The 27302-nt window shown below is 42.2% G+C and overlaps 1 protein-coding gene across 8 annotated transcripts in view; it reads right to left on the reverse strand.

Annotated features, from left to right (window-relative positions):
• Positions 1-27302, reverse strand: part of LOC128869480 (ankyrin-3) — a 363477-nt gene that overhangs the window by 260206 nt on the left and 75969 nt on the right. For all 8 annotated transcript variants that reach the window (XM_054112038.1, XM_054112036.1, XM_054112033.1 and 5 more), the window contains exon 2: positions 17840-18049. In XM_054112038.1, the coding sequence (XP_053968013.1) occupies positions 17840-18028 (189 nt within the window). In that variant the 5' untranslated portion in view covers positions 18029-18049. The remainder of the gene's footprint in view (positions 1-17839; positions 18050-27302) is intronic.

The following is a 27302-nucleotide window of genomic DNA, read 5'->3' on the forward strand; positions in this document are numbered from 1 at the left end:
TAGTTTTCATTTTCTTACATCGTTTTGTCTTTTACGTACTTATATTGCTTGTCACCTTGCGGACTTAGGTAAGAAATAATGCCTCATTCTCTCGGAGATAACCGGTTTGCCTTGATTTCGGCAAGCCCTCAACGCAAAAGAAAGAAAGCGCAAACAACAATTACAAAGGAGTTGTTGTTAGTTAGCACTGCCGGCAGTGATAAAAGAAAACCCCAAATATTTAATTACAAACGCACTTGATACTTCCAAGCCCCTCAGCAAATACTGTTGTTGTTGTTGTAGCAGTATCTTCGCCCTGTCAGTGTAGTGTAATTAGCGGTCGTCTTCGTCTAGCTCATCTAACGGTAGGCCCAGGAAACTAGCTGTTTCGACGGGTTGGGTCCAGAGGGAGAGAGGTGTTAGATGAGTGGGTTTGATGGGGCATGTGAAGAGGTGGTTAGTGTCGTGCGGGGTACCTTCACATGCTGGACATATGTTTAGTATGTCGGGGTCGATTCTGGATAGGTAGGAGTTTAACCTGCTACAGTATCCAGAACGTAACTGTGCCAAGATTACGCGGGACTCTCGGGGAAGCTGGAGCTCTTAGTCTGCGATAGGTGGTGGTTGGACTCCGATAACGGCATTCGGGGGTCGGGAGCTTAAGAAGGTGGTAAGGGTCTCCCGATGAATGTCGTTAATAGCCTGTCTGTACACTGTCTGATCTTGGAGTGGTCTGTCCGTTTTGTCCGGGATCTCGTCCACGTAGTTGAGGAAGTGTCTCCTGATGTGCCTGGGAGGTGGCTCAGGCTCGAGCAGGTGTCTGCATGGGTGAGACCTACGGTGACACCCAAGCAGAAACTGCTTGCCGAGCATTTTGTTGTGCTCCTTAACAGGGAGCATGCACGCCTCGTCATGCAAGTGTTGGATAGGGGACATCAGGAGACATCCTGTCGCGGTCCTGATGGCAGTATTCTGGCAGGTCTGGAGCTTCGTCCACTGCGTATCACTGGTTCCAGGCGACCAGACAGGCGCGGCATAGTTCAGAACCGGTCGGCCTATTGCTTTGAAAGTCGACAGCAACATTTCTTTGTCTTTGCCCCAAGTGCTGCCGGCGAGCGACTTGAGGACCTTGTTGCGATTCTGTGCTCTCGTTGCAATAGCGGCTGTGTGCGCTGAAAAGGAGAGCAAGCTGTCAAAGGTGACTCCCAAAATTCTGGGGTTATTAACCGTCGGTATTGGGGTATCATCGACGTGCACCTGAAGTGGCAGCTTGACCTCCTTTGTCCAGGTGGTAAAAAGGGTCGCCGTGGATTTAGTGGGAGAAAGTTTTAAGTTTCTCGCAGTGAAGAAGCGAGAAAGGCGGGCGAGGTAGTCGTTTACTTTGGAGCATAGGCCATCAATGTCATTGCCCGACGCCATTATCGTGCAGTCGTCGGCATATGAGACCAGTGAGACTCCCTCTGGTGGCTGGGGGAGTTTCGAAATATAGAAATTAAAAAGCAAGGGTGAAAGGACACCACCCTGCGGTACTCCTTGCTTAATTTTTCTCTGTTTTGAGGTTTGGTCTCGAAATATTACCGACGACTGACGACCACTCAGGTAGTTCGCGGTCCACCTCTTCAGCCCTGGCGGGAGTGTTGACTGTAAAATGTCATCTAGTAGCGTGGCGTGGCTAACTGTGTCGAAAGCCTTTTGTAGGTCCAACGATACTAGGACAGTCCTCTCGCAGGGGCGGTTTTGGTTTAGTCCGCGGTTTACCTGGGTGTTTATGACGGTGAGTGCCGTGGTGGTACTGTGCACTCTACGGAAACTATGCTGGTGTGGGGCTGGAGTCAGGTGTTCAGTGAGGAGTGGGAGTAGAAGGGCTTCAAGTGTCTTCACTACTGGGGAAAGGAGAGTTATCGGACGATAAGACTCCCCTTGGTTGGCGGGTTTCCCAGGCTTCAGTAGTGGGACCACTCTCCCTAATTTCCACTTATCACTATGATGAGAGTGGCCATGGACAGGTTGAAGACCTTTGTGAGATATTCTACTCCCAATGGACCCAGCTTTTTCAACATCAGCATGTTTAGTCCATCGGGGCCAATGGCTTTGGATGGTTTCATGTGTTTGATGGCCCCCTGAACCTCGTCACTGGTGAAAGCAAGCGGTGCACTATTGTATGGCAGTTTGTGCAACCGTCTGGTGGCACAACGTTTGGATCTGTCGACCGGAGGATGCAGTATAAATTGCCGGCTAAAATAGCTCGCGCATCTCTTCGGGACCGACGAAGTACGACCGTTGAAGGTGATATCCACCTTGTCGTTGTGCTTCGTCGGGTTCGACAGGAACCTTACGGTGGACAGAGCTTGCTCACACCAGAGGGGAAGTTACAGGACTTCAGATTCTCTACCCATTTGGTCCGCTTATGTAGGGTGACCAGTTGCCGGATCTCCGAATTGAGATCCTTTATTCGAGGATCCCCGGGATCGGCCTGGGAAATTGGGACGTAATTCCCGGATCCGACAAGCGGGTATGAAGTGAGCCACGGCGGCTGTGATCGCCTTGCGGAATGCGCGTTCGCCTGCGCGCAAATCGGTGGGAGTGGGTAGGGCTGCGAAGATGTCCTCAGTAAATTCCGCGAATCTGGTCCAATCAGCTTTGTTAAAGTTGATGTATGACCGGTGATCCGCCTAAACGAAGTCGGCAGGTCTCTCGATCGAGATGATAATGGGCAAGTGGTCTGATGCAAGCGATAGCATAGGTCGCGAGGTTATGCTATTTATCAGGCCAGTGCTAGCAATTGTTATATCAGGCGAGCTGCTACAATTGCCCACTACCCTAGTGGGGGCGTCGTCGTTTACAGTGCTGAACGTCGAATCGTCTATCTGCTCTGCCAATAGCTGTCCCCTACGATCATTTGGCAGGCTTGAATGCCAAAGATCGTGATGCGCGTTGAAGTCACCTACTACCAATCGGTTTTCTCCCCTGATGAGCGCACCAATATCGGGGAGATATCCTGCCGGGCAACAGGTGACAGGGGGTATGTAAATATTATAGATTTCGAGCTCGACATCGCCTGACCGGACAGCTATACCTTGACGTTCTGAGGTGCTGTCCCTGCGGTCGATGCCTTCATCAATAAGACGATACTGCACTGAATGGTGTACTATGAACGCTAGGCCACCACCGTTGTCTCGCTCGCGGTCCTTTCGGTGCACGTTGTAGCCGTCCCTGGTAATCAGGGGGGAGCTAGCGTGCAGTTTTGCCTCCTGGACCGCAGCTATCTTGATTCCGAACCGACTCATGAAGTCGACTATCTCGTCAATCTTGCTCGTGAGTCCGTTGCAGTTCAGTTGCAGAAGCTTAAAGCTTCGCGGGAGTGTCGTCGTAATTCGGGGGGTGAGGGATGCGTGATGTTGTCTGCGTTGGTCCTGCTGTGCGTTCCGCAACATGGGTAATGGCCTGATATTGTCTGATGGCCGCGCCACGGGGGGCGGTTGCGGTGCAGAGCTCTGCAGCAGGTGGCAACGTAGTCGCGTGTCCACTCACGGGTGGTGTGCAGGCCGGAGCACCTCCGAAAATGACACAAGACACTGCAAGAATTGCATTGAACAGTTGTCAAGTTCCGAGGAACTACGGTCTGACACACGGAGCAGACTGTGCGGGGGACCAAGAGCTGCTGGTATGTCCCCGCACTGGGGTAGGAGCAGGAGGGTTGTGGGTTGGAGAGGGAGTTGTGTTGCTCTTGGGGGCTCCTGACCGTTAAGGTGTTGTTAGTGGTGGCAATGTGATGTGCCGGCACTGAGGGCAGTGTAGCCGTGGAGGCGGGGGCCGCCTGTGAGCGGGAGCAACATGTGGCCACATACCTTGTGGACCACTCCCTGTGTGTCTTAAGGCCTGAGCAGGTCTTAAGATGGCACCACCCGATGCACTGGTTACACCTAACCGAGGTGGAGTTCGGGTGGAGCCGTTTGTGGCAAATGCAGCAGTAGAATACTTCAGGTCCGGGGTTGGGTTCGACGACAGCCCGGAAGAGAAGTATTTGGAGCAAACTGGCTGCAATGAGTTGCTCCTGTGACGAGAGATTTGGGGTAAAATACGGTACACTAGACAGGGCTATTATACTGGCAAATACTCTTGCTTTGCTGTTCACAAGGCATTTAAAAATGTTAGTCCTGACACTATAAACATTTAAGAGACGGAAATTTACTTCTGTTTGTAAAAAAATAGGAATCTAGCAAACAAATTTTTGCAAACTAAAGTTCTTCTTGGTAGCTGCCCAGCTAAGTTTGAACTTCATAACAACCTTAATTCTACTAAAGGCACTATATATGTGGAATGTGTTTAAATATCATCCCTAAATGTGAAATAGTTGACAATTTAAAGGATCAGGCAGTTACTTCCGTATACAAGTTTCTTTCGTAGACGGCAAATCCGTACCTTCTGGAGTGATGCTATTAGCCTTTGATCTCTACCACTTGCCTGAAAAAATTGAAATTGTCGTGGTATACTATACAACAAAAGTAAGACAGTTCTATCCTAATCCCATGCGGCGCAAAAGTTGTCAACTACTTGACCATACATTCAAACCATGCATAAAAACGCCTGTATGTGTCGGTTGATCACTCCCCCCTAACGGCGATTTGTCATGCTCCCACACGCTTGTGCAAACTGCTCGGGTGCTCACTTATCCTCAAGCAAAGTTCGCCCTAAATTCATCCAAATGAAGCAAATCATCAAAATTAAAACCGATTAAAAATGTACTACGAGTATGCACGAAGCCATAGCTCTACGCAAACAACAAATTCCCTTTTAATCGAACGAGAGCTCTAATCCTTTCTCCAATATAATAAAGCAATCAGCAACCAACCAAATCAAACCATATTAATTACTCAAAATCAAATCAAACTAATTTCTCAAAATCAAGTCAAATTAACATCAATAACAATGACGAAAATCCTACAAATAATTAAAATACTTTCACAACAAACAACAAAGAAACGAAGCACTATCGTTTCAAGCAAAAACTCTCTAGAAATGAACTGAGATGATAATCAAACACAACAAAGATTGCTATTCGATTCCACATGACTTGACCTCTTCTCTTTCAAACTCTTTAAGTCTTACTCTTAACCCTGACTCTTCTCAAGCTACTATTTTAGAAACAAACTCTTTCAAAGAGATATAAATCAGATCAGAATAAGATATACAAATCAAGCGGCCACCGTAGTCGAATGGGTTGGTGCGTGACTACCATTCGGAATTCACAGAGCGAACGTAGGTTCAAAACTCGGTGAAACACCAAAATTAATAAAAACAATTTTCTAATAGCGGTTGCCCCTCGGCTGGCAATGGCAAACCTCCGAGAAAAAGCTCCTCATAAAAATATCTGCCGTTCGGAGTCGGCTTGAAACGGTAGGTCCCTCCATTTGTGGAACAACATCAAGACGCACACCACAAATAGGAGGAGGAGCTTGGCCAAACACCCAAAACGGGTGTACGCGCCAATTATGTATATATATATGTATATATATATGTATATATATATATATATATAAATCATGAAGATAGTATAGGGTTATTCAATAGGTGCGCTTCAACTTTTTTCCGATAGGGAGGGCGAACGACGCAATATTTTTTATTTTTCGCTTGTCATTTGTAAACTTCATTAGTATACATTTCATCATGGAACGCTACACACTTGCAAATTATTATGAAAATAATCGTTCTGTTGCTGCTACTTTAAGAGCATTACGGCCATTTAACAAGCCGTCCCGTTTTGGGGTTATGTGAAGTCATTGGTCTACAGTAACAAGCCAGCGACGATTTGTGAGCTCAGAGCCAATATTGAACGCGAAATTGCTGGAATTTCGGCCGATTTATGCAAAAGAGTGGGTTCAACGGTTGGACTTCGTAAAACGTGCACGCGGTGGTCATGCAAAAGAAATCGAATTTCATACTTAAATGTATATGTTCAAACTCGATAATAAAAAAAAATTAGTTAAAAAGTCAAACCGTTTGTGTTTTATTCAAAAAAGTTCAAAAGTTGAAGCGCTCTTACTGAAAATACAATGGATTGCCAATAGTTTTCTATACAACTATGTTGAACTTAATTTAATTTTCCAATAGTACTCTCCTGAAATACTTTGCCTACAAGAAACACACATTCCACATAGTAAAACAGCTCACGCTCCAAAGAAATACCATAGTTACTTCAGCAATAACCCCAGTAACCAAGCATGTACAGAAGGTGTGGCTATGTTTGTAAAAAACACCTTACAGATTTAACCCAATAGCTTCTAATATTCAGACTGTACTGTAAAAGTATATGTAGGTTTTAAAATTAAAATTTTTACATGTTATATTCCACCTACAAAAATCTTAAATATCAATCTTTTTTCGGATCTTATTATCTTTTACCAAAGTCTCTCAGCTCTACGAGCGAGGGCGCATCCTAGATGAGACGGGGGTTGCTATCGCAATCTCATTTCCTTCAGAGTCTGAGAAACGTTTCCCTGCTTCTGAGGGCCTGAGTTGTGAGGTCTCCTCGGTGGCTGCACGACCTCCCAGAGAAACCGGGAAATCGAAGAACGTGGCAAGAAGGGAGAGAAGAATGCGGCGGGCAAGGTTCATGCGGGAGAAATCCTCATGTGGCTCTGCCGGCCCCTCTGCGTCTGTGTCTTCCAAAAGACCTCGGTCAGCGGAAGTGACACCCACGAATCCGTCTACCGAATCCTAGTTGGGCACGGGCGCTCCCAAGTTGTCTCGCTCTCGAGGTAAGCGGAGAAGGACGGTGGCTGAAAGCAGTAAACCTCCCTGCCCTGCGGTTGCCACCAATGGCCGAGCCAAGACCCTCCAAGTATGAGCGCGGTCCTGGCGCCAGTCAATGTGGCGGGAAAAGGTTCTGCTGAGCCACGTCCCTATCGGTGCCTCGACAAAATGTCCAGCAAAGCTGTCTGCCCGGCGAAATCTTCGTCAGTGGAGGATGGGGAGCTCCCAAGCACATCGAAGGGTGCGGGCAAGCCATCCTATAGCGAGATGGCTGCTGGCCCACGACCTGTGGCTGTGACCTGACCATCAGCTGACGGATGCAGAAATCAAATACTGCAAAAGTTAACTGATGCGTCAGGTTATTGCCTCCGATCTTGAAGCCAACGCGAAGGGCTATGAGACAAAGGACGGCACCATAAAGTTGACGTGCGCGTCTCTGGCCAACTTCGAACGGATCAGGACCGTGGTCAATAACGTGCCCCCCATGAAGACTACTCGCTTCGCAGTATACAGCGAGGAGAGTGTACCCCTCAGGAAGGCCATCTGCTGGATTCCGGATCCAGACCTGTCTACGGCGGATGTCCTATCCTGTCTACGTGCCCAGAATCCGGGCATCAACACGAGGCTTTGGCGAGTCCTCTCGTACACCAAGAGTTAAAACCGGGACGGGACGGAAGGGGCTACTCTTGTGGTGCGAGTGGATGAGGCTAGTGTTGATGTCATGGGCTCACGGTACGGGAACCGTCTGAGTCTCTTCTTTGGGACGGTCAGCTTCCATGTCTTTCCCAAATGAGTGACTCGGACGATTCCTGTAGCTATCGTCCCTTGACGGTGACGCAAATGAACTTGCAGCATTCCAAAGCCGCTACTGCACTACTAAGTAGAAGGCTTTCCCAGCTGCACACATTACCCCACATAACAGCAGTGCAAGAGCCCTGGGTCTTTAGGGGCCGTCTCTGTGGCTTAAGTGCGTTGAAAGGGGCCACGTTATTATATGACAGGAGTTCTAGCAGACCTAGGACCGGTCTTATAGTATCATCCCATCTCACTGCGACGGGTCTTGAGCAATTCTGTTGCCAAGACCTGGTAGCGGCTGAGGTGTGTTATAGAGGTAGACGCGGATGGTCGAAGTTTGTGATTGCATCTGCTTACTTTCCTTACGATGCTCTGGAAGGGCCACCACCCGGGAAGGCCACTAGTCTCGTGAGGTTCTGTGAGCGGCGCGGTCTGGGCCTCATCCTATGTTGCGATGCCAATGCCCAGCATACAATCTGGGGCAGCAGCAAGTGCAATGGACGGGGCTCTCGACTATTCGAATTTATCGCGTCCTCCTGCCTAGACATACAAAACAACGGCTCACAGCCAACGTTTGTAACGGCTAGAAGACAGGAGGTGATTGATCTAACCCTATCAAACTCAAAACTTGGGTGGTCAATCAAGAACTGGAGAGTCCTTGTCGAAGATTCGTGCTCGGACCACAGGTACATTGAGTTTCAGTGTGGCGAGGAGGCACAAATGCCATTGCCCTCTAGAAACCCCAGAAAAACAGACTGGCAGAAGTGTAGGGAGGCATTGCGGGACCTTGACGTTACGCCACCAAGACTTCGAAAAGAACAGGCCATTGAGGCGGCTGTTGAGAAACTCAACGCTGCCCAAACTGATTGTTTTGAGTCAGCCTGTCCAATTCGACCTCTCCCTAACCGGACTCCCGTTCCTTGGAGGAATAAAGACCTCCAGATGTTGAGGCGTGAGTCGAGAAAACTTCTAAGGCGGGCCCTCAAGACTAACCTTGCAGAGGACTGGGAGCGATACCGTGATGTTCAGAAGAACTACAACAGGCTTATTCGGGAATCGAAAAAAACCTCATTTAGGGAATTCTGCAGCGGTATTGAATCTCTGAGTGACACGGCGAAATTGGTTAGGATCCTGAAAAGGGACCCAACGGCAACGCTGGGGTCACTTAGGAAATCTGATGGCTCCTTCACGGAGCGGAAAAGTGAGACACTCAGCTTGCTGATGGAGTCTCACTTTCCTGGTAATCAGATAAGCATCAGCCGGCGACAGCCCTTATTGATAGAGGCAGTTGTCAGAGCTGCTACACCTTCTCGGCATGACTGGTTCGTTGCCAGATCTGTGGTGAATGAGGCCGCCATTCGATTTGCCATCAAATCTTTTGGCGACTACAAGTCGCCCGGACCAGATGGCATATTTCCTGCCATGCTGAAGGAGGGTGCAGAGTTCGTGACAGCAGCCCTGAAGAAAATCTTCTCGGCATGCCTGGCACTGGCTTACATACCACGCTCTTGGAGGATGGTGAGGGTCGCTTTCATCCCAAAGGTTGGAAAAGACGACTACACCAGCCCCAAAAGCTTTAGACCCATCAGCATGACCTCTTTCATGCTGAAAAGTCTCGAACGACTGGTGGAACTGCGCACACGTCAGAAGTCGCTGAAGGCTCACCCTCTGTCTCTATTTCAGCATGCCTATCAGAGTGGAAAATCCTGCGAGTCGGCACTGCAAAACCTTGTTGCTAGGGTAGAGCTGGCCATCGACAGGAGGGACTACGCTATGGGTATCTTTTTAGACACAGAGGGTGCGTTTGATAATACCACTTTTGATAGTATGTGTAACTCTGCTAGTAGGCACGGCGTAGACCGGGTGCTAGTAAATTGGATTCGTTCGATGCTGGCCCAAAGAATCGTTTCGGTGCGAGCAGAGGAAGATCTGCAGGTGTCATCTGGGGTTAACAGAGGCTGCCCCCAAGGCGGTGTGCTGTCTCCATTACTCTGGTGCATGGTAATCGATCCTCTACTCACCACCTTAAACGAGTCGGGAGTCTACGCACAAGCATGACGATGCGGACGATGTTGCTTGTTTGGTAACAGGCTCTTCGCTTATGAACATCTGCAGGAAAGTGCAGAAAACTCTGGATCGGATTGACACTTGGTGCTGTGCGAACGGGCTGTCGGCAAATCCCGCCAAGACTGGTATTGTCCTCTTTACCAGAAGGAGGAAGCTTGACGGACTCGTTCTGCCAAGGCTAAAAGGAGTCACAATCCCGCTATCCAAGGAAATTAAATATCTAGGAGCAATCCTCGATAGTAAGCTCCTATGGAAATCACACGTTGAGACAAAGGCATCCAAAGCGCTGACAGCTTTCTGGCAGTGCAAAGGTGTCTTTGGGAAAACGTGGGGTCTCTCTCCTAGCAAGGTCCTATGGATCTACACGGCTATGATAAGACCCATTATCACCTATGCATCAGTGGTCTGGATGAGTAGACTATCCCTAGTGGGAGTCAGGAGGACCTTATCGAGACTACAACGCACTGTGGCCATCTGTTACACCGGAGCTTTTCCGACTACTTCAGGCCCGGCACTAGATGCTCTGATTGGTTTATCACCACTTGATGCTTTCATCCGAGGAGAGGCCTGGAAGGCCATCTGCAGACTGAAACACAATGGGAACTGGTACGGCCCTTGTCCGGCATTGGAACACAGAGAAGGCATGGACATCGATCCAACGATTCTCTCCATGCCCCTTGACTCAATGCCATCAAGAGTCGTACTTGAAAAGAGATACAGTGTAGTGCTACCAGAGGCTCAGTTGTGGGGAGACTCAGAAAATGAGCCCGGCAAACACTGTTTTCGCATTTTTACGGATGGCTCCAGGACCGAGCATGGCTCCGGCTCTGGGGTCTACGTGGAATCCAGCGGGACAAAACTGCACTTTGCTCTTGGAATGCATGCATCTGTGTTTCAAGCGGAGGTGTATGCAGTTCAAGAAGCGATGAACTTTGTTGTGGAAAAACGATGGAGAGGCAGATCTATATGTGTCTGCAGCGACAGCCAAGCAGCGCTTATGGCCTTAGACAGCCCTCAAACTACATCAGGGGTAGTGAAGTCCTGTAAATCCAGGCTGAACTATGTCGGCAGACATAATAGCCTGATGCTAACATGGGTCCCGGGACACGTGGGTATCAAACACTGTTTTCGCATTTTTACGGATGGCTCCAGGACCGAGCATGGCTCCGGCTCTGGGGTCTACGTGGAATCCAGCGGGACAAAACTGCACTTTGCTCTTGGAATGCATGCATCTGTGTTTCAAGCGGAGGTGTATGCAGTTCAAGAAGCGATGAACTTTGTTGTGGAAAAACGATGGAGAGGCAGATCTATATGTGTCTGCAGCGACAGCCAAGCAGCGCTTATGGCCTTAGACAGCCCTCAAACTACATCAGGGGTAGTGAAGTCCTGTAAATCCAGGCTGAACTATGTCGGCAGACATAATAGCCTGATGCTAACATGGGTCCCGGGACACGTGGGTATCGCGGGTAACGAGACCTCTGACTCCTTAGCTAAGATGGACTCTGAAGCCAACTTCTTTGGCCCAGAGCCCGCTTTGCCACTCCCCTCTGCGGCCATCACGGCCACGGTTAGCAAATAGGTAACTACTACCCACAAGCGAGCTTGGCAGGCTAAGAGAGGCTGCAGATGGACAAAACTGATGTTACCTGTCATGTCCGATCGACTGTCGCAAACCCTTCTGTCATTAAGCAGAGGGGAGTGTAGACGGCTGGTTGGACTGATGACGGGCCACTTTCTGTGGGCAAAACACATGGAAAGGTTGGGCATCTCAGACAGTGTACTCTGCCCAGCTTGTGAAGAGGAGGATGAGACGGCGGACCACTTCCTGTGTGTCTGCCCCGCCTTCGCCCGAATCAGGTTTGAGGTCTTTGGCACTGATGTGTTAAGAAGCGACCATCTTGGCTCCTTGGCACCACAAGATCTACTCAGATTTCTTCGGAGATCGGGTAGATTTAAAGAAAATTAAAAGGGAATCCAAGTGTAGTACAATGGACTCAATTAATGTTTGAGTGCTGCACTTGCTAGTTGTCCCGACAAAAAAAAGAACAAAAAAAAAAAAGCGGATGGACCATTTGAAGCGCAGTAGCGGTCAACATTTGCATGAAATAATCTTCAAACATTAAATTATATGGACTGTAGTATTGATTTAAATGAAAACTTCATGCATTTTTCTGAATTTTACGAGTGTTTTTTTGAAAAACTTTCCTTCACGCTTGGGTGATTTTTTAGCTATTATCTTTTTAACCAGTTAGTTTAAACAGCTGACGCACGTTTCGTGTTTTGTTTCACTGTCAAACATCTTCAGTTTGGTCTATAATTTAAGCATGAATCGTCTTACAAACGAACAACGCTTGCAAATCATTGAATTTTATTAAAAATGCGCGTTTTGTCACGAAAGTTTAAGATCCCCTTTTTTTATCGAAAAATTGTGTTCAGCGACGAAGCTCATTTTTGGATCAATGGGTACGTAAATAAGAAGAATTGTCGAATTTGAGTGAAGATCAGCCAGAAGAATTGCAAGAGCTACCAATGTATCTAGAAAAGGTCACAGTTTGGTGCAGTTTATGGGCTGGAGGTATCATTGGACGTACTTCTTCAAAGATGCTGCGAATCGTAACGTCACTGTGAATGGTGAGCGCTACCACGAAAAGATATCCAACTTTTTTTGCCCACAATGCAAGAGCTTGACTTGCATGACATGTGGTTTCAGCAAGACGGTGCCACATGCCACATAGCCCGCGTAACAATGGACTTCTTGAGAGGCGAGTTCGGTGAACATTTTATTTCACGTTCGGGACCTGTCAATTGGCCACCCAGATCGTGCGATATAACGTCCTTAGATTATTTTTTGTTGGGCTATGTTAAGGCTCATGTCTATTCAGACAAGCCTGCATCAATTAACGCATTCGAAGACAAAATTAAAACATTTATATGTGAGATACCGGCCGAAACATTGGAAAGTGTAAGCCAAAATTGGACTAAGCGGATGGACCATTTGAAGCGCAGTAGCGGTCAACATTTGCATGAAATAATCTTCAAACATTGAATTATATGGACTGTACTATCGATTTAAATAAAAATTTCATGCATTTCTCTGAATTTTACGAGTGTTTTTTTGAAAAACTTTCCTATAGCTCTTAAAAAATCACCCTTTATAATGCAATTAATTATTTATTTTTTCTTTTTCTACATTGTTAACTGTTTAAATCAATAGCCCAAGGCCTTAGCAACTACTTGCTTGTTATTTTTTTAATGGAATAATTATTTATAATTATTACTCTTTTCAATAAATAAATAAATAAATAAAAATATCCACATAAGCAAACTTATCCATTGTTGAATCAATAAAGGGCAATTCCCCCCTGCCATTAGCTGACATACACACCCACACCATCACCACACCCCTACCAGTTTGTACCAAATTTCCATACAATTTTTCTTCCCTTGATACCAAAAAAACTGAATTTCATCCAGAAAATAAACTCTTTTCAGAAGCTTTGTGATTATGCTCATTTTGCGAAAGCAAAGCGCTTTGTCTATTTACCAGGTTGTTCAATAAGTTTTGCGGTTCGATAGGGCCACTACTAGCCAACATTTTTTTTGTTATGTTGGTACACTCTTCATATGAACATACCTATGTGAAGTTTCATTTCAATGTCCCAATTCATTTTTTGATTACAAGTCATTTAGTATCGACGTGTTACTCAGTATTTGTATTTTCCACAATGGAAGAAAATCAAGAACCGTAAAGTGATTCCATTTTCAATTGTTTTAAGGTTTAAAAGCAAAGGAAATTTATGAACGAATGTTGAAAGTGTATAAGGACTTCTCGCCATCAATTTGTGCAGTAGAAAGATGAGTTGCTGAATTTAAACGCCAGAAATCGTAGAAAAAAAAAGTTGTCGTATTGGAAAATCATTACGTGACTGAAAGAGATTTAGGAGCAGTGGCGGATTTACACTAAGTGCCAACGGTGCCTGCGCACAGGGCGGCAGATTCTAGAAGGGCGGCAATACTAGGAGAAGAATACTGAAAAAAAAAAAAAATTATACTCGAGGAGCGGCGGATATTAGGGGCCACCTTAGGGAAAACGCTTATGGAGAAAATAAGAAGCTGATCTCGGATTAGTTTCCAACAGTTAGTGAAAGTTTAGACATTCATCTATGCGAGAAATAATTGTAAGAATAGAAAAGTTTATTTCTGAACGTTAGTTAATCGTGCACACAGAAATAATCGTTATCTATTGTGTACGTGGCCCACAATACCCGCCAGGCATAGGAGCGATTTTATTCATTGACTTCTCTAGGGCATACAAATTGATTTTATTCGCAATAACAAAAATATTTCGAAGTTGGAGAGAGTCCGGTTAGCGCAAATGTGGCGCAAGATGTAACTGAGAATGCTATAACGAGACAAAAAGCTAGAGTACTGAGGATTCAATTAGAGAGACTTGAGATAACATTCATGCACATTCTTTGGCATTTTTTACTATCACGACTCCACGCGGTTAGTAAAAGATTACAGAAAGTTGAAATCAACATTACTAATGTAGTTAATGACTATCGTGGACTAATAAAAGTAGTAGCAGATACAAGAATGCAATTTGAAGTTTATGAAAAAGAAGCGTTGGACATGTCAGAGAGTCAAGAATATCAGACGACTGTTTCGAGAAAAAGAAGAAGAAAGTTACAAGCTGACGAATCAAGAGATGGGGAAGTTCAATTGACAGGAAGCGATAATTTTCGAGTAAATACCTTCAATATCATACTAGACAACGTTGATTCAGAATTGAGAAAGACAAGCCAAGCAGGGCAAAGAGGGCAAAAAGTAAGGTGAATTTATTTGTCAAACTTCGCGGGATTAAAATTTCGCTCTAGCTATTTTTTTCATAAGTTGGCAGCACTGTTAGTAACATCTGGGCCAACTTTCATGCGAATGTCATTATCAGTAATATATTTACGCTTGTGTTTACCAAACGACCAAGAGTGCATTTTTCGATTTTTACAATGTCTGATTTGATTGAGCAGAGAAGTGCCATCAAATTTTGTTTGCGGAATGAAATTTCGGCTGCGGAAACGTTTAGCATGTTGCAGAAGGCTTTTGGTGATTCGACCATGTCGCAGAAAAATGTTTATAAGTGGTACAAAGACTTCAAAGAGGGTCGAGACTTGGAGCGCTCCGGACGACCATCGATTTATGCTTTCGACCCTGAAACAACCGACCAATCAAGCGAATATCGTGCTAAAGCCGAGGCCAGACCGAAAAGATCACGTCAAAGTCGTTCAAAAATAAAGGTCATGATGACAGTTTTTTTCGATTTTCGTGGTGTGGTGCACTATGAATTCCTTCCATCTGGCCAAACTGTTAAAAAGGAATATTATTTGAGCGTTATGCGTCGTTTATGTGAAGCAATTCGTCTAAAAAGACCAGAATTATGGGTCAACAACTCTTGGTTTTTGCATCACGATAATGCACCGTCTCACACTGCACTCGTTCTTCGTGACCATTTCGCCAAAAATTCCACGCATATCGTTCCGCAACCACCGTATTTGCCTGATTTGGCTCCGTGTGATTTCTGGCTATTCCCAAAACTCAAGAGACCACTCCGGGGAATGTGTTTCGAGTCGATTGAGGAGATAAAAGCTGAATCGAAGAAGGTGCTGATGGCTATACCGGAAATGTACTATTTGGCATGTTTCGGGGATTGGAAAAATCCTTGGCATAAGTGTATTTCATCGAGAGGGGATTATAAATAAAGATTCTTCATTTTACAACCAAATTCACCTTACTTTTTGCCCACATGTGTATGAAAGGTTATACGAGAAATTTTCAATGATTACTAATTTTGGAGGTTTGAATTTCAAAGAGCTTCGTGAAAGATCGGAATATTTGAGAAAAGCTTATACTTCAGACCTTGAGATTTCATTCACTGACGAAATGATTCATTTTCACGCGTACTGTTCTGAACGAAAAATAGAACGTAACTAGCCATCTGATCTTCTGATTCTTCTGCGGACGAACGAGTTATATACTGAAGTTCCAAATGTGGAGATAGCATATCGAATATTTAACACATTAGCGTCAACAAACTGCAGTGCAGAATGTTCATTTTCATGTCTGAATAGAGTAAAAAATCATTTGCGTTCAACAAGTCTGAAAACCGTCTGAATAGTCTGGCTCTACTGTGCATTGAGTCTGATTTACTTGAACGCTTGAATTGTGACAATTTAATACATCAGTTTGCAGTACGAAAAGTCAGACGTATTCGCATTTAAGGTGATGTGTCAAAACTTGATCTCATAAAAGCAATCATTCCTCTTTTTTGCTCATCTAATAAAGATTGATAATATGTTTAAGCAAGTATGCTGTTCTATAGTTTCAATTGGATTCTATTTTTTAAGATGCACTACTATATTTTATGCTATTTATTACATTTTCTTGGCACTTAATTTATAATTAAACAATAAAAATTTTGCTCAACAATAAAGGTTGAAATATATCAAATATTATTCTATAGTCTGTTAATTGATGGATAAAACTACCCAAAATTTGTTTTGTTACACCTGTTTATTGTGTAACGACGATTTTCTGTACTACAATACAAATACGCACACACAAATTTAAAAAATTAGGGCGGCATTCTTCATGGTGCACAGGGCGGCATTTTGTGTAAATCCGGCACTGTTTAGGAGAAGCCCTAAGCATCTCATTGGACAGTGTAAGCAATATTTTGCCTGAAGTATTGGGTTTCAGAAAGCTGCGTGTGCAATGGCTGCCGCATTCGCTAACAATGGAACAAAAACACATTCGAATGCGACTTTCTCACCTGCATTTAGGGGGTGTTTTCGACAGGATAAATTGGATTTTGGGCGTCGAATCATAACTATGGATGAGACTTGAGTCTATCACCATAATCCTAAATCGAAACAAGGGGCTAAAGAATGGTGTGAGGTTCTTCGGCTCAGAAACGAGTTCGTGTCCAGAAATTGGTCAGGAAGGTGTTAGCATAAGTTCTCTGGAATACGAAAGGAATTTTTTTGTAAATTACTTGCAGTCTGGCAAAACATAAAATTCTGAATTTGATTGTAACCTTTCAAATAAGCTGATGGAAAAAAAGCCGAGTTTGCTAAAGAAAAAATATTCTTTATCAGGACAAAGCACCGCGTCACAAGAGTATTTTGACAATGGCTAGAGTCCATGAAATAAAGTTCGAATTGTTGGAGCACGCACCGCATTCACCAGATTTGGTGCCTAGCGCCTTCCATCTGTTTTCAGACCAAAAAATGCATGCGTGGAAGAAGCTTTTCGTCAAATGATCAGAACATAACAGCTGTGAAGGCGTATGTAGAATAGGGTGTATCTGCAAATTTGTAAATAACAGACTCCCTAATGTAGAAGGGCCGCAACTTCCATATTCTTACTTCCGGGATGACATTCATGTATTGGAATCTCATTGGACCAAGTGCATTGAAGTTCAGGGAGACTATACTGAATAATAAAGTGTATTCCAAACCATAAAATTGTGTTTTTTATCGAACCGCCAAACTTATTCAATAACCTAGTATCAGGCTTTTCTTAAGACTTTAACAGTTGAAGTACTAATACATTTTTAGAAATTATCCTTATTTCATCGTTCAATTTTAAAGCAGCAATCTCTGCATATTTCTACAATATTATAAATTTTCCTTCTCTGTTAATTTAAAAGGACGTCTTACTATTGACCTTGAAGTTATTTATAATTCTGATATTTCCCTAGTTTTCAATTACTGTCTGAACTGATGCTCATGCCTGCCTGTTGTTCTTTTTATCTGTCGCCTAGTTTTGATCTTCTTTCCATATTTTTATTATGATTTTCCTCCCACCAATGCCCATTCTTTTTAATTTTGCTTCCATTGCACAAAATTCTATTGAAAACCGATAAACCAATCGATTATTAAAAAAAAAATGGTTTTAATTACCAAAAAATCTTCCTAACAACACAAATAGTGCATCCGCAAATGATGAGCGTACACTCTTGAAACTCGCCTTTCTACGAATTGCCGAGAATAAGTACCGTTAGAATCGGCGGAGATGCATTGCATTGATAATTTTTGTCGGCAGCATGACTAGTACGATAGTAAAACACGGAGATGATGAATTTGAATTTGTACCCATCTTACCGATAGCATTTTTTATTGCCATTTGTCAAAATAGGAGAAGCGTAGAATTATGACACCTAGAGAATGTCCTTGAAAAGGTTACTAACCTGCTTTGATGCTACTGCTGTTGTATTTCTAATTATATTGGTATTTTTCTCGTTTGTTGAGGCCACTGCCATTTCATCTGTTTGATGCTGATTGTTCTGTTTTTGTATACCAATGGTTTGTCCCAAGCTCATATCACTATTCTTTGTCAGGACCGACACATTCCCATTGAGTATTTCACCGAGCGTCATTTTTTGTTATTTAATGCAGGTCTACAGAAATAAAAACAAAATAGTTTATACTTCATTAATTAAATTTTTTGTTATTGAGAAAACAACCCAGTTTCTTCGAAGGGGAAAATATTTTGTTTTATGACATTTACACATTTATTTAAAGGGAAAAAACTAAATGTATATAATTCTTTCGCTTACATACTAAAACACTAGCTGCTGGTATAGGATAATATTATGCTATACAATAATAATTCAAAATACTATCAAATTTTGTCATATTCGGATATGTACAGGAGAACTATATATGTCACACATGGACTGAAAAGACCCCTAGTTTTGTTGCATTCACCCATTTCCAGTTAGTACTAACCTTAAATATATTAATACAAGAAACTGTGGTGGTGGTTTATCCTTTATAAAGAGGGAGAGGTCCGTCCGCGTACGTGTATTATCATGCCGAAAGCGGTTGATTGCACTTTGTTAAGACAATTCTGCTGTCAAGACTTAGTTGCAATCAAAATAAAGTATCGATTAGAGGGGAAAGAAGTAGAGACAATTGTCGTCTCGGCCTATTTTCCTTGCGACTCCATTCTCCCTCCCCTTACGAGGGAGTTTATGGAAGTTGTAAGATATGCTGAATGCATGGGATTGGGTCTAATTGTGGGATGTGACGCAAATTCACAGAACACACTCTGGGGTAGCACAAAATGTAACTTCAGGGGGCATAAACTCATAGACTTCATTCTGTCATCTTGCTTGGTCATACAGAACGTTGGCACCAGTCCGACTTTTGGACCAGCAGAGGGCAGGAAGTGATTGATATGACATTATCTAACGATAAAATATAAGATCATATCACTACATGGAATGTACTCGATAAAGATTCCCTGTCGGACCATCGTTTTATAGAGTTCAGGCTTGCGGCCGAGACAATCTCGACCCCAGCAGGCCAGAATCATCGAAAAGCGGATTGGACACGATATGAGGATCTCACTAAAGAGGAAATCCTTGATGTTCCCAAACTCCGCACAATAACTGCGATTGAAGAAGCCACAAACTCATTGGGGCGAATTGGATCGAGTGTTATAATAAGGTGTGCCCAGAACGTAGGAGAAAAGAGGATAAGACAGTCCCTTGGTGGAACGCGGAACTCTCGAAACTCTGGAAAACTTCCAGGAAACTTTTTAACAAAGCTCTTTAAACTCAGTTGGAAGGAGATTAGACTGCCTACCGAAAGCTGAGGAAGGACTATAAAAAGAAAATTAGATCATCAAAATTGGACTCTTATAGAACCTTCTGCAGTGAATTGAAGGAACGGACGAGTTCAGCGAGGTTATGCAAAGCCCTCCAAAGAGACCGGACGGCTAGGCTAGACTCACTGCTCAAACCAGATGGTACTTATACGGACTCAAAATCAGAAGTGTACAATGTTCTCTTTTCAACACATCTTCCTGGCTCCAGGAATGTTGTTGGTCAAAGCTCTATCGATCAATCTGATCATGCCAATTTAAATACCAGCAGACGTGATTGGTTTATTGCATCCCAGATAGTTAACGAGGAAACGATAAAGTTCGCCTTCTCGTCATTTGAAAACTTTAAGTCCCCAGGATCCGATGGCATTTACCCAATCATGCTCAAGCGGGGCGCAGAACAACTAATGAAGGCTTTGAAAAGAATCTTTACGGCATGTCCCGTGCACGCTTATGTTCCACAATTATGGCGTTAGGTGAAAGTTGTATTTGTCCCAAACCCAGGGAAGGACAGCTACGCTTTGCCAAAAAGTTTCAGACCTATAAGTCTGACATCGTTTATGCTTAAGGGTCTGGAACGTATGGTGAAGTAGCACATTAGGACATGCTTATCAAATCATTACTAGGAAACGCAATATGGAAGGCCTGTTACTACCCACATTGAAAGGGGTAGCACTGCAACTGTCTTCTGAGGTTAAATGTTTAGAAGTAATCCTAGATAGTAAACTTACTTGGAAGAAGCACGTCGAGCAGAAGTTCCCTCGAACATTAAAAGTCTTCTGGCAGTGTAAAAGAACCTTTGGCAAGACATGCCATTCAGAACTTGCAACCTCTAGATCTTCAAATTCGAAAGGCCGCCTTAATTGCGGCGTACAGGCTCAAGTTAAACGGAATCTGGGGAAATGAAGTAAGCACTGGCCACTGTTAGATATACCACCAGTTGTCCGAGCGGTGCACACTGTTCTCCATGCCAGTGGACAATCTGGTGCCTGTCGTTAGTTTCGGTAGGAAGTATGATGTTTTGATCCCAGATAGCGATCAATGGTTAAGTCCAGAGAACCTATTAACGGGATATCAGCACACTATCTACACCAAAGGATCCTAAACCAGTGATGGAAGCGGATCTGGATGGTATCATACTTAGACGAAGACACTAAGTACTCCTATGCCACAGGACAGATGGTCACGGTATTTCTTACGGAAATCTATGCCATCTCGAATGTGGCGTACTGGCTAATTGAGAAAAAGTGGCGGGGCAATAGTATTGGTTACGTACGTACACATAGCTATATGTTGGTACTCATGTCTCTCACTCATGCCGACGAGTGCGGCCGTTTTGAATGTTTAGTTAATTGTTGACAGCTGCTTTGCTTGCACGTGTTTCGGCTCGTTTTCGATTTTTACTTATTCAAAGAGATGGATCAAAGAATCTGCACCAAATTTTGTGTGGAAAACGAAATTAAGTGCGCGGATGCATTCCGAATGTTGACTGTGTCATACGGAGAAGCTACTTTGGACCAAAGCAACGTTATCGGCGGTACAAAATGTTCTCAGAAGGCTGAGAAGATGTGAATGACGAAAAGCGGGCCGGACGCCCGAGCACTTCAACAACAGACGAAAAAATTGATGAAGTGAAAAAAATGGTATTGGCCAATCGTTGAATCGCCGTTAGAGAAGTTGCTGAGGACCTAGACATATCGATTGGCTCGTGCCATTCGGTTTTTTTTTCATAGATTAGGGTATGAGACGGGTCGCCGCGAAATTCGTACCCAAACTGCGCAATTTCGACGAAAACCAGCATCGATCGCATGAACATTGCTAATGAGATATTGGACTCTGTCCGCGAGGACCCAAATTTGCTCCAGAAGGTCATAACTGGAGACGAATCCTGGGTTTATGGTTATGACGGGGAAACCAAAACTCAATCATCTCAATTGAAGTTGCCGCACGAACCAACACCGAATGTTCGGTCGAATGTTTTCTTCGATTGTAGAAGCGTTATGCATCATGAGTTTTTGCCACAGAGTAAAACGGTCAATAAGGAATATAACCTGCAATTTGCGCGAAGCAATCAGCCAGAAACGCCCGGATTTGTGAAAGAACGAAAATTGGCTCTTGCATCACGATTACGCCCCTGCTCACACATCGTTGTTTGTGCGCGACTTTTTGGCCAAAAACAACACACTAATGATGCCACAGCCTCCGTATTACCCAGATCTGGCCCCCTGTGACTTTTTTTCGTTCCCGAAACTGAAGAGGCTCATGAAAGGACGATGCTACGCTACGATTGACGAGATAAATACGCCATCGAAGGAGGAGCTGAACAAGATAAATAAATGATTTTTTGAAGTGCTGCGAAGATTGGAAAAACGGTTGGCACAGATGCATAATATCTCATGGGAATTACTTTGAAGGGGACAAAACAGATATTAATGAATAAATAAATAATTTTACAATAGAAAAAATTAATATAAGTCATAGAAGCTTCAGCAATTCTTCAATATTAAATGTTTGCCCTTTTCGGTTTCATTCGCAGGCTGGAGGTATGTAGAGTAACATCCAAATAAGTCGCACTCCTGTTTCAGAGTAAGTTTCTAACTTTGCGGCTACATGTACTTAATCCTGCCGTAAGTTCTATTACAAATTAAGTCCGTTGTAGATTTGAATTAATAAAAATTTTGTAATGACAGGCCATTTTGACCACAAGCTGTAGGCCAATGGCTTTGGATCTGGACTTCTAGACGGCCACCATTGTGCGGCTTTGAAGCGGAATCCTGCTGGAAGATCCAACTCTCTTCATTGAAGGCAGAGACTACTCAACTGCTTCACCACAACTTCTAAGACATCCTCCTGGTATACTTTTGCCCCGGCCTTAATCCCTTTTTGGGAGCAATGAAGAGATGTAACGCCTTTACAAGACACCCCCCACCAAACCATTACGGAGGCTGGATGGTGGCCACACTGAACACTTGCTAGATTCTGTTATTTTACTTATTAAAACCTTCTTTAACAGTGAAAATTTTCCTATCTATGGAAAGAATATTTTCAATGCTGTTGCTCGCGTGCCAACGAAGAAGCTGTTTGCATCTGTTGAGTCTAATTTTCTTCGGGCGCCTTGCCAAAAGATGACCAGTTGAGCGACGGAAGACTTTCATGTGGAAAACATCTCTAATTAGCCTTGACATGGATCTGATCGATACATTCATTTCCTCAACATGATGTTCTGGTTTCTAAGCGGATTTCTGCGAATTATTTCTCGAACGGTTTTTTTGGCTGCACTGGTCCGAGTCACGCGAGCACTACTACTTCTTTTTCTATCAGTCACTACAGATGTTTGGGAAAAACGATTGATCGTGCGATAAACAAACATTCTCGAAATATTAGGTTTTTTCAGCAACTCGTAAATCTCACTTGCACTTTTACCACAGGTATGTAACGCAATCACTGCACTGCGATTTTCCTTACCTCCCCACTCCATTATTAACAAGCGAAATTTGCATCGAAACTGAGTATAATTTATGAGTTGACAGTGTATAGGAACAAAAGCAAAACAAACGGACCCTTTTCTGTGAATTTGTTCTCGCCGTATTCATTGTAAAATTTTTCACAGAATTTACGGCCTAAGTATATAAGTAGTATATACATGTGTTTTTCTGCTCTTTTTCTCAATGCACATTAGGACTGATATCGAAGCGGAAATAAGAAAAAATTTTGATGCACCTGTTTGGAGGTGCAAAAATTAAAATCTTTAGTTATTAATCAAGTTGAGCTAGTGCAATCAGATTTCAACAAGAAATTTACTTTAACGGCAAATAATATAATTGGTGGAGTTTTGAGCCAAGAGGATAAGCCTATAACATTTATTTCAACAGAATAAAATTATGCAACTAATGTAAACGAACTTTAAGTAATTATGTAGTAGGCATTAAAAAATTTAAAAAATTATTTGTATGGAGTCTCTGATTTAGAAATCCACACCGATCATCAACCGTTGACTTTTGCAGTATCGTTAAGAAATCCCAACGCTAAAATGAAGCCAGAATGCAGTTATCGAGGAGTACGCCCCTAAAATAATATATCATACATATAAGCCAAGAAGGACAAATGTCGTTGCTGATGCACTTTCGAAGGAATGTTTTAATAATTTATCTGAATATTTTAATAACATGAGACATTTGATTGAGGAATTCATCAAACCAAACATAGGAACTTGTACATATTCATTGCATGGTCGAAGATTTGTATGAGAGAAAGAAACTTTTCCAATAAATTTTTGTATTCGCAAAATTTTCCAACGGATGTATGTAACAGAGATTATCAAGGTAATATCATCGAACAAACACATAATTTAGTAGTCGAACATATTGAAGATATTGAAAAAGTTTTAGAAGCACTACAGGGCTTCCCTGATGTCAAGAGGATAGCATTAGATTTGCTTCCGTACAATTTAAGGCTTTCGCTCAAAGAATGAACATTGAAATATATTTCTGTGATACAAAGTATTCAGTCAGAAATGGCCAAGTAGAAAGCGTTCACTCGATCATAATCGAAATCGAAACACTGTGGACACTACTGTTTGAATATTCGGAAGCGGATGTTGTTGACTATAGTAGGGAGGACTATGTTTTTATAGAGGACAGTGACGTCGCTTTGTATGACGATGACAGAAACCTTCTTCACGTGACAAATTTAACATACCTATGGAAATTGACAGATGAGATGAGCATTCATTTTTTCAAAAATTTAGGGTAGTAAACTTATAATCAGGAAACACAAGAAGAGCAAAATTTTAGTGTGGACTCTACTATGACCCGATTTACACGAGGAGACATCTGGAAGGGAGACACTGGAAATTCTCTTTTCATGTCTCATTCGCGGCCACACGGGCAAAATTGTTTTCGGCAACATTTTGACATTTAATGCTTTAGCATCGTCTGGTTCGGATGTATTTTCGCACGCGCTTACATGTAAAGCGGAAAACGTTCGTCAACAATTTCTTAAATATATGAATGAAAAATGCAAACTGGTTAAATAATAAATAATTTGTTGTTTTTTTATTTAAATATATTTATAAATTGTTGTACTTGAATGAAAAAAATTAAATTAAAAATACTTCATACATATATAATTAACTTAAAATTAACTTGAGTATCTAGAAATGCGGGGAAAATTAGAATTCAACATAAACATGCTCCATAATATATTTTAAATTATACCTACTTTACTAAAATAATCGTGCATTTCCCAAGCAGTGTTCGGATGTTTGTCATCTTTGTTATCTTCCGTTTGCTTGAAAACCAACACATAACTCAGAACCTTCTCCCACAAAAGAAGAAAACAAATGAAGCAACTGTCAAAAATTGCTTTAAGATTGGAAATACGAATAAGAACAGCAAAGCGTGTCGCCAGTACAGGAGACAAATTCCCTTCTCTCTTCCGCGGCCGTCCTTCACCCCCGAACAAAATGTTTCCCTTCCAGATGTCTCCTCGTGTAAATGGGCACTATGTAAGTAGAACTAACAGAAACATTACTGGGGCAGTTACAATGAAAACGTCAAAAAGGCAAATAAATGAATTAGGGTAAATGTGAAAATGGATAGACAGAACACCTGACCATCACGACCTTATTATAATAAATTGTATGAATTAGTTGAAAGCAATACGGCCGCCGTAGCCGAATGGGTTGGTGCGTGACTACTATTCGGAATTCACAGAGAGAACGTAGGTTCGAATCTCGGTGAAACACCAAAATTAAGAAAAACATTTTTCTAATATCGGTCGCCCCTCGGCAGGCAATGGCAAACCCTCGAGTGTATTTCTGCCATGAAAAAGCTCCTCATAAAAATATCTGCCGCTCGGAGTCGGCTTAAAACTGTAGGTCCCTCCATTTGTGGAACAACATCAAGACGCAGACCAAAAATTGGAGGAGGAGCTCGGCCAAACACCCAAAAAGGGTGTACGCGCCAATTATATAATATATATATATATAATAATAAAAAATTTACGATAAATTCAGAAATATTTAAAGCAATTACATGCTTAACAGACACATTAAAGAATGTTAATGCAGATTCACATCCCAGATTGATTTTTAAAAAGAGAAACAGTTTTATTTAAAATGAACTGCAAAATTAAAACAAACTTTAACTTTAGGAAAAATAAGAATTTGAAACCCCAAAATTTTACTCCTTGATGAAATTAGAAATTTGGACATGAACATTCAAAAATGACAACAACAGACCTTATGGACGTGTCCGAGTTTAAGATTTTGCAAAGCACTGACATAATTGTTATTTACACAAAATATCCGAAAATAAGAAATAACTCTAAATTTTTTGATGTAAGAGCAATAGCTCCAAATGATGGAAAATTAATTTTAAGCAAAAATACTGCCAAGAAGGGAAAGAAGTTTTTGAATGTCCCAAATTGTAAAAAAGAGCTTACAAATAATTTTTGTAAACACGGGAATGAAACTTCCTGTTTGTCCGACATTTTATTTAAATGTAAAAAAAAAACGAAATAATGACGTAGAAAAAATAAAAGAGCAATTTTAATTTCAGCAAAGCATAAAGTAGATAAAAAGTCTTTAATAAAGTCTAAATTTACGAAAATGTTGATTTTAAAATATGGAACTATGTAACAAACAATAGAGTTAACAATTATGAAATAATTGAATATATTGAATATGAGGACATCAATCTGCAATCGGAAAATTTGAATGTTTTAAGGAAAGTAAAGTTATTTGGACTTTTTTATTATAATTGTTATTGTATTAGTAGTTTGCCTTGCATTTCGATTAAGCTGGACACAGACGGAAAACAAATCCAAACAATCGGTTGAAACTCATTTTGCGTTTGAGGATTTGTTGATAATTTTAGTTTCACGCTTATCGTCTATGAGTAAACATGTAACGCGGAAAAAAAATGTTTATAATGTATGGTATTTACTTGTGCATGAAAAGAGGGAACGAAAATAAGAGGAAAAAAATGCGATGAATTTGGGTGTAGGACTGCTTAATGTTGTCATTTTTCCGTTAATGTGCACACTTTAAAATTTCAAAAGATATGAGAAAAAGTGAACTTCGGGTCAGACACACGCAGCAGATCGCTTCGCAAACCATAGTGCTGATTTGCACACGGAGACATGTGGAAGGGAGAAACTGGAAATTCTCTTTGCATATTTCATTGGCGGTCACACCGGCCAGAGAACGTTAATGTTCAGAGAAGTTTCACGAGCTACGAATAGTATGAATTGTCAAAAATGAAGTGATGCCGCGAAGACTTTTTCACCTCGCTCAACTCGACAGCGGAGTTTAACAGAGCTGATTACAGTGAATTATGTACAAGTACATTGGCTCTGCTCAGTTTTTGGTTTTTGTATGATATCAAATTGACGAATGCTGATGGCACTTTGCAAGGAATTTGTTTGTGCATTTTTATGTTCCCTTGATAAACGTAATTTTATTCAATATATATTTTCAAACAAATTTAAATGTAGAATCAAAGGATACATATATTTGAATTATATGCGCCAACATTTGAAATCAAAGTAACTTTAATGTTTATTGATTTAATTTAAAAAATAGAATTTAAACAAAATACATTATAAAACGACTTCACATTTTGTTGTTCGCGTTTTATTAAATTTAAAACTCCTAACAAATTTGATGAAAATGCTTACTAATTCTTCGAGTCGAAATTAATTTTAGACAAGAATTCATAGAACATACAAGAGTTTTGGTATATTGATAAATATGTATATCAATATGTAAATATATTATGTTAGTTATGTTTGTGCAAAAGTACTCATGTGCATACGCAACCATACAGCAACCATGACCTATGTCACGACCCATCGCCTTATCATATTTACATGCAATAATTAGGGAGTAAATACCCAAATGATCCAATTCTTGCCTAACAAATGCTCAAACAATTACCTATATTTTGCATATGCGTGTACATATTTGTATGTGAGTATGCACACTTTATGCCCTAGCCTATGTTCGTACATACATATTTGTGTTCTGAACTTACAGAAAA

This window comes from Anastrepha ludens, chromosome X (assembly GCF_028408465.1).
Source record: "Anastrepha ludens isolate Willacy chromosome X, idAnaLude1.1, whole genome shotgun sequence".
Classification (NCBI taxonomy): domain Eukaryota; kingdom Metazoa; phylum Arthropoda; class Insecta; order Diptera; family Tephritidae; genus Anastrepha; species Anastrepha ludens.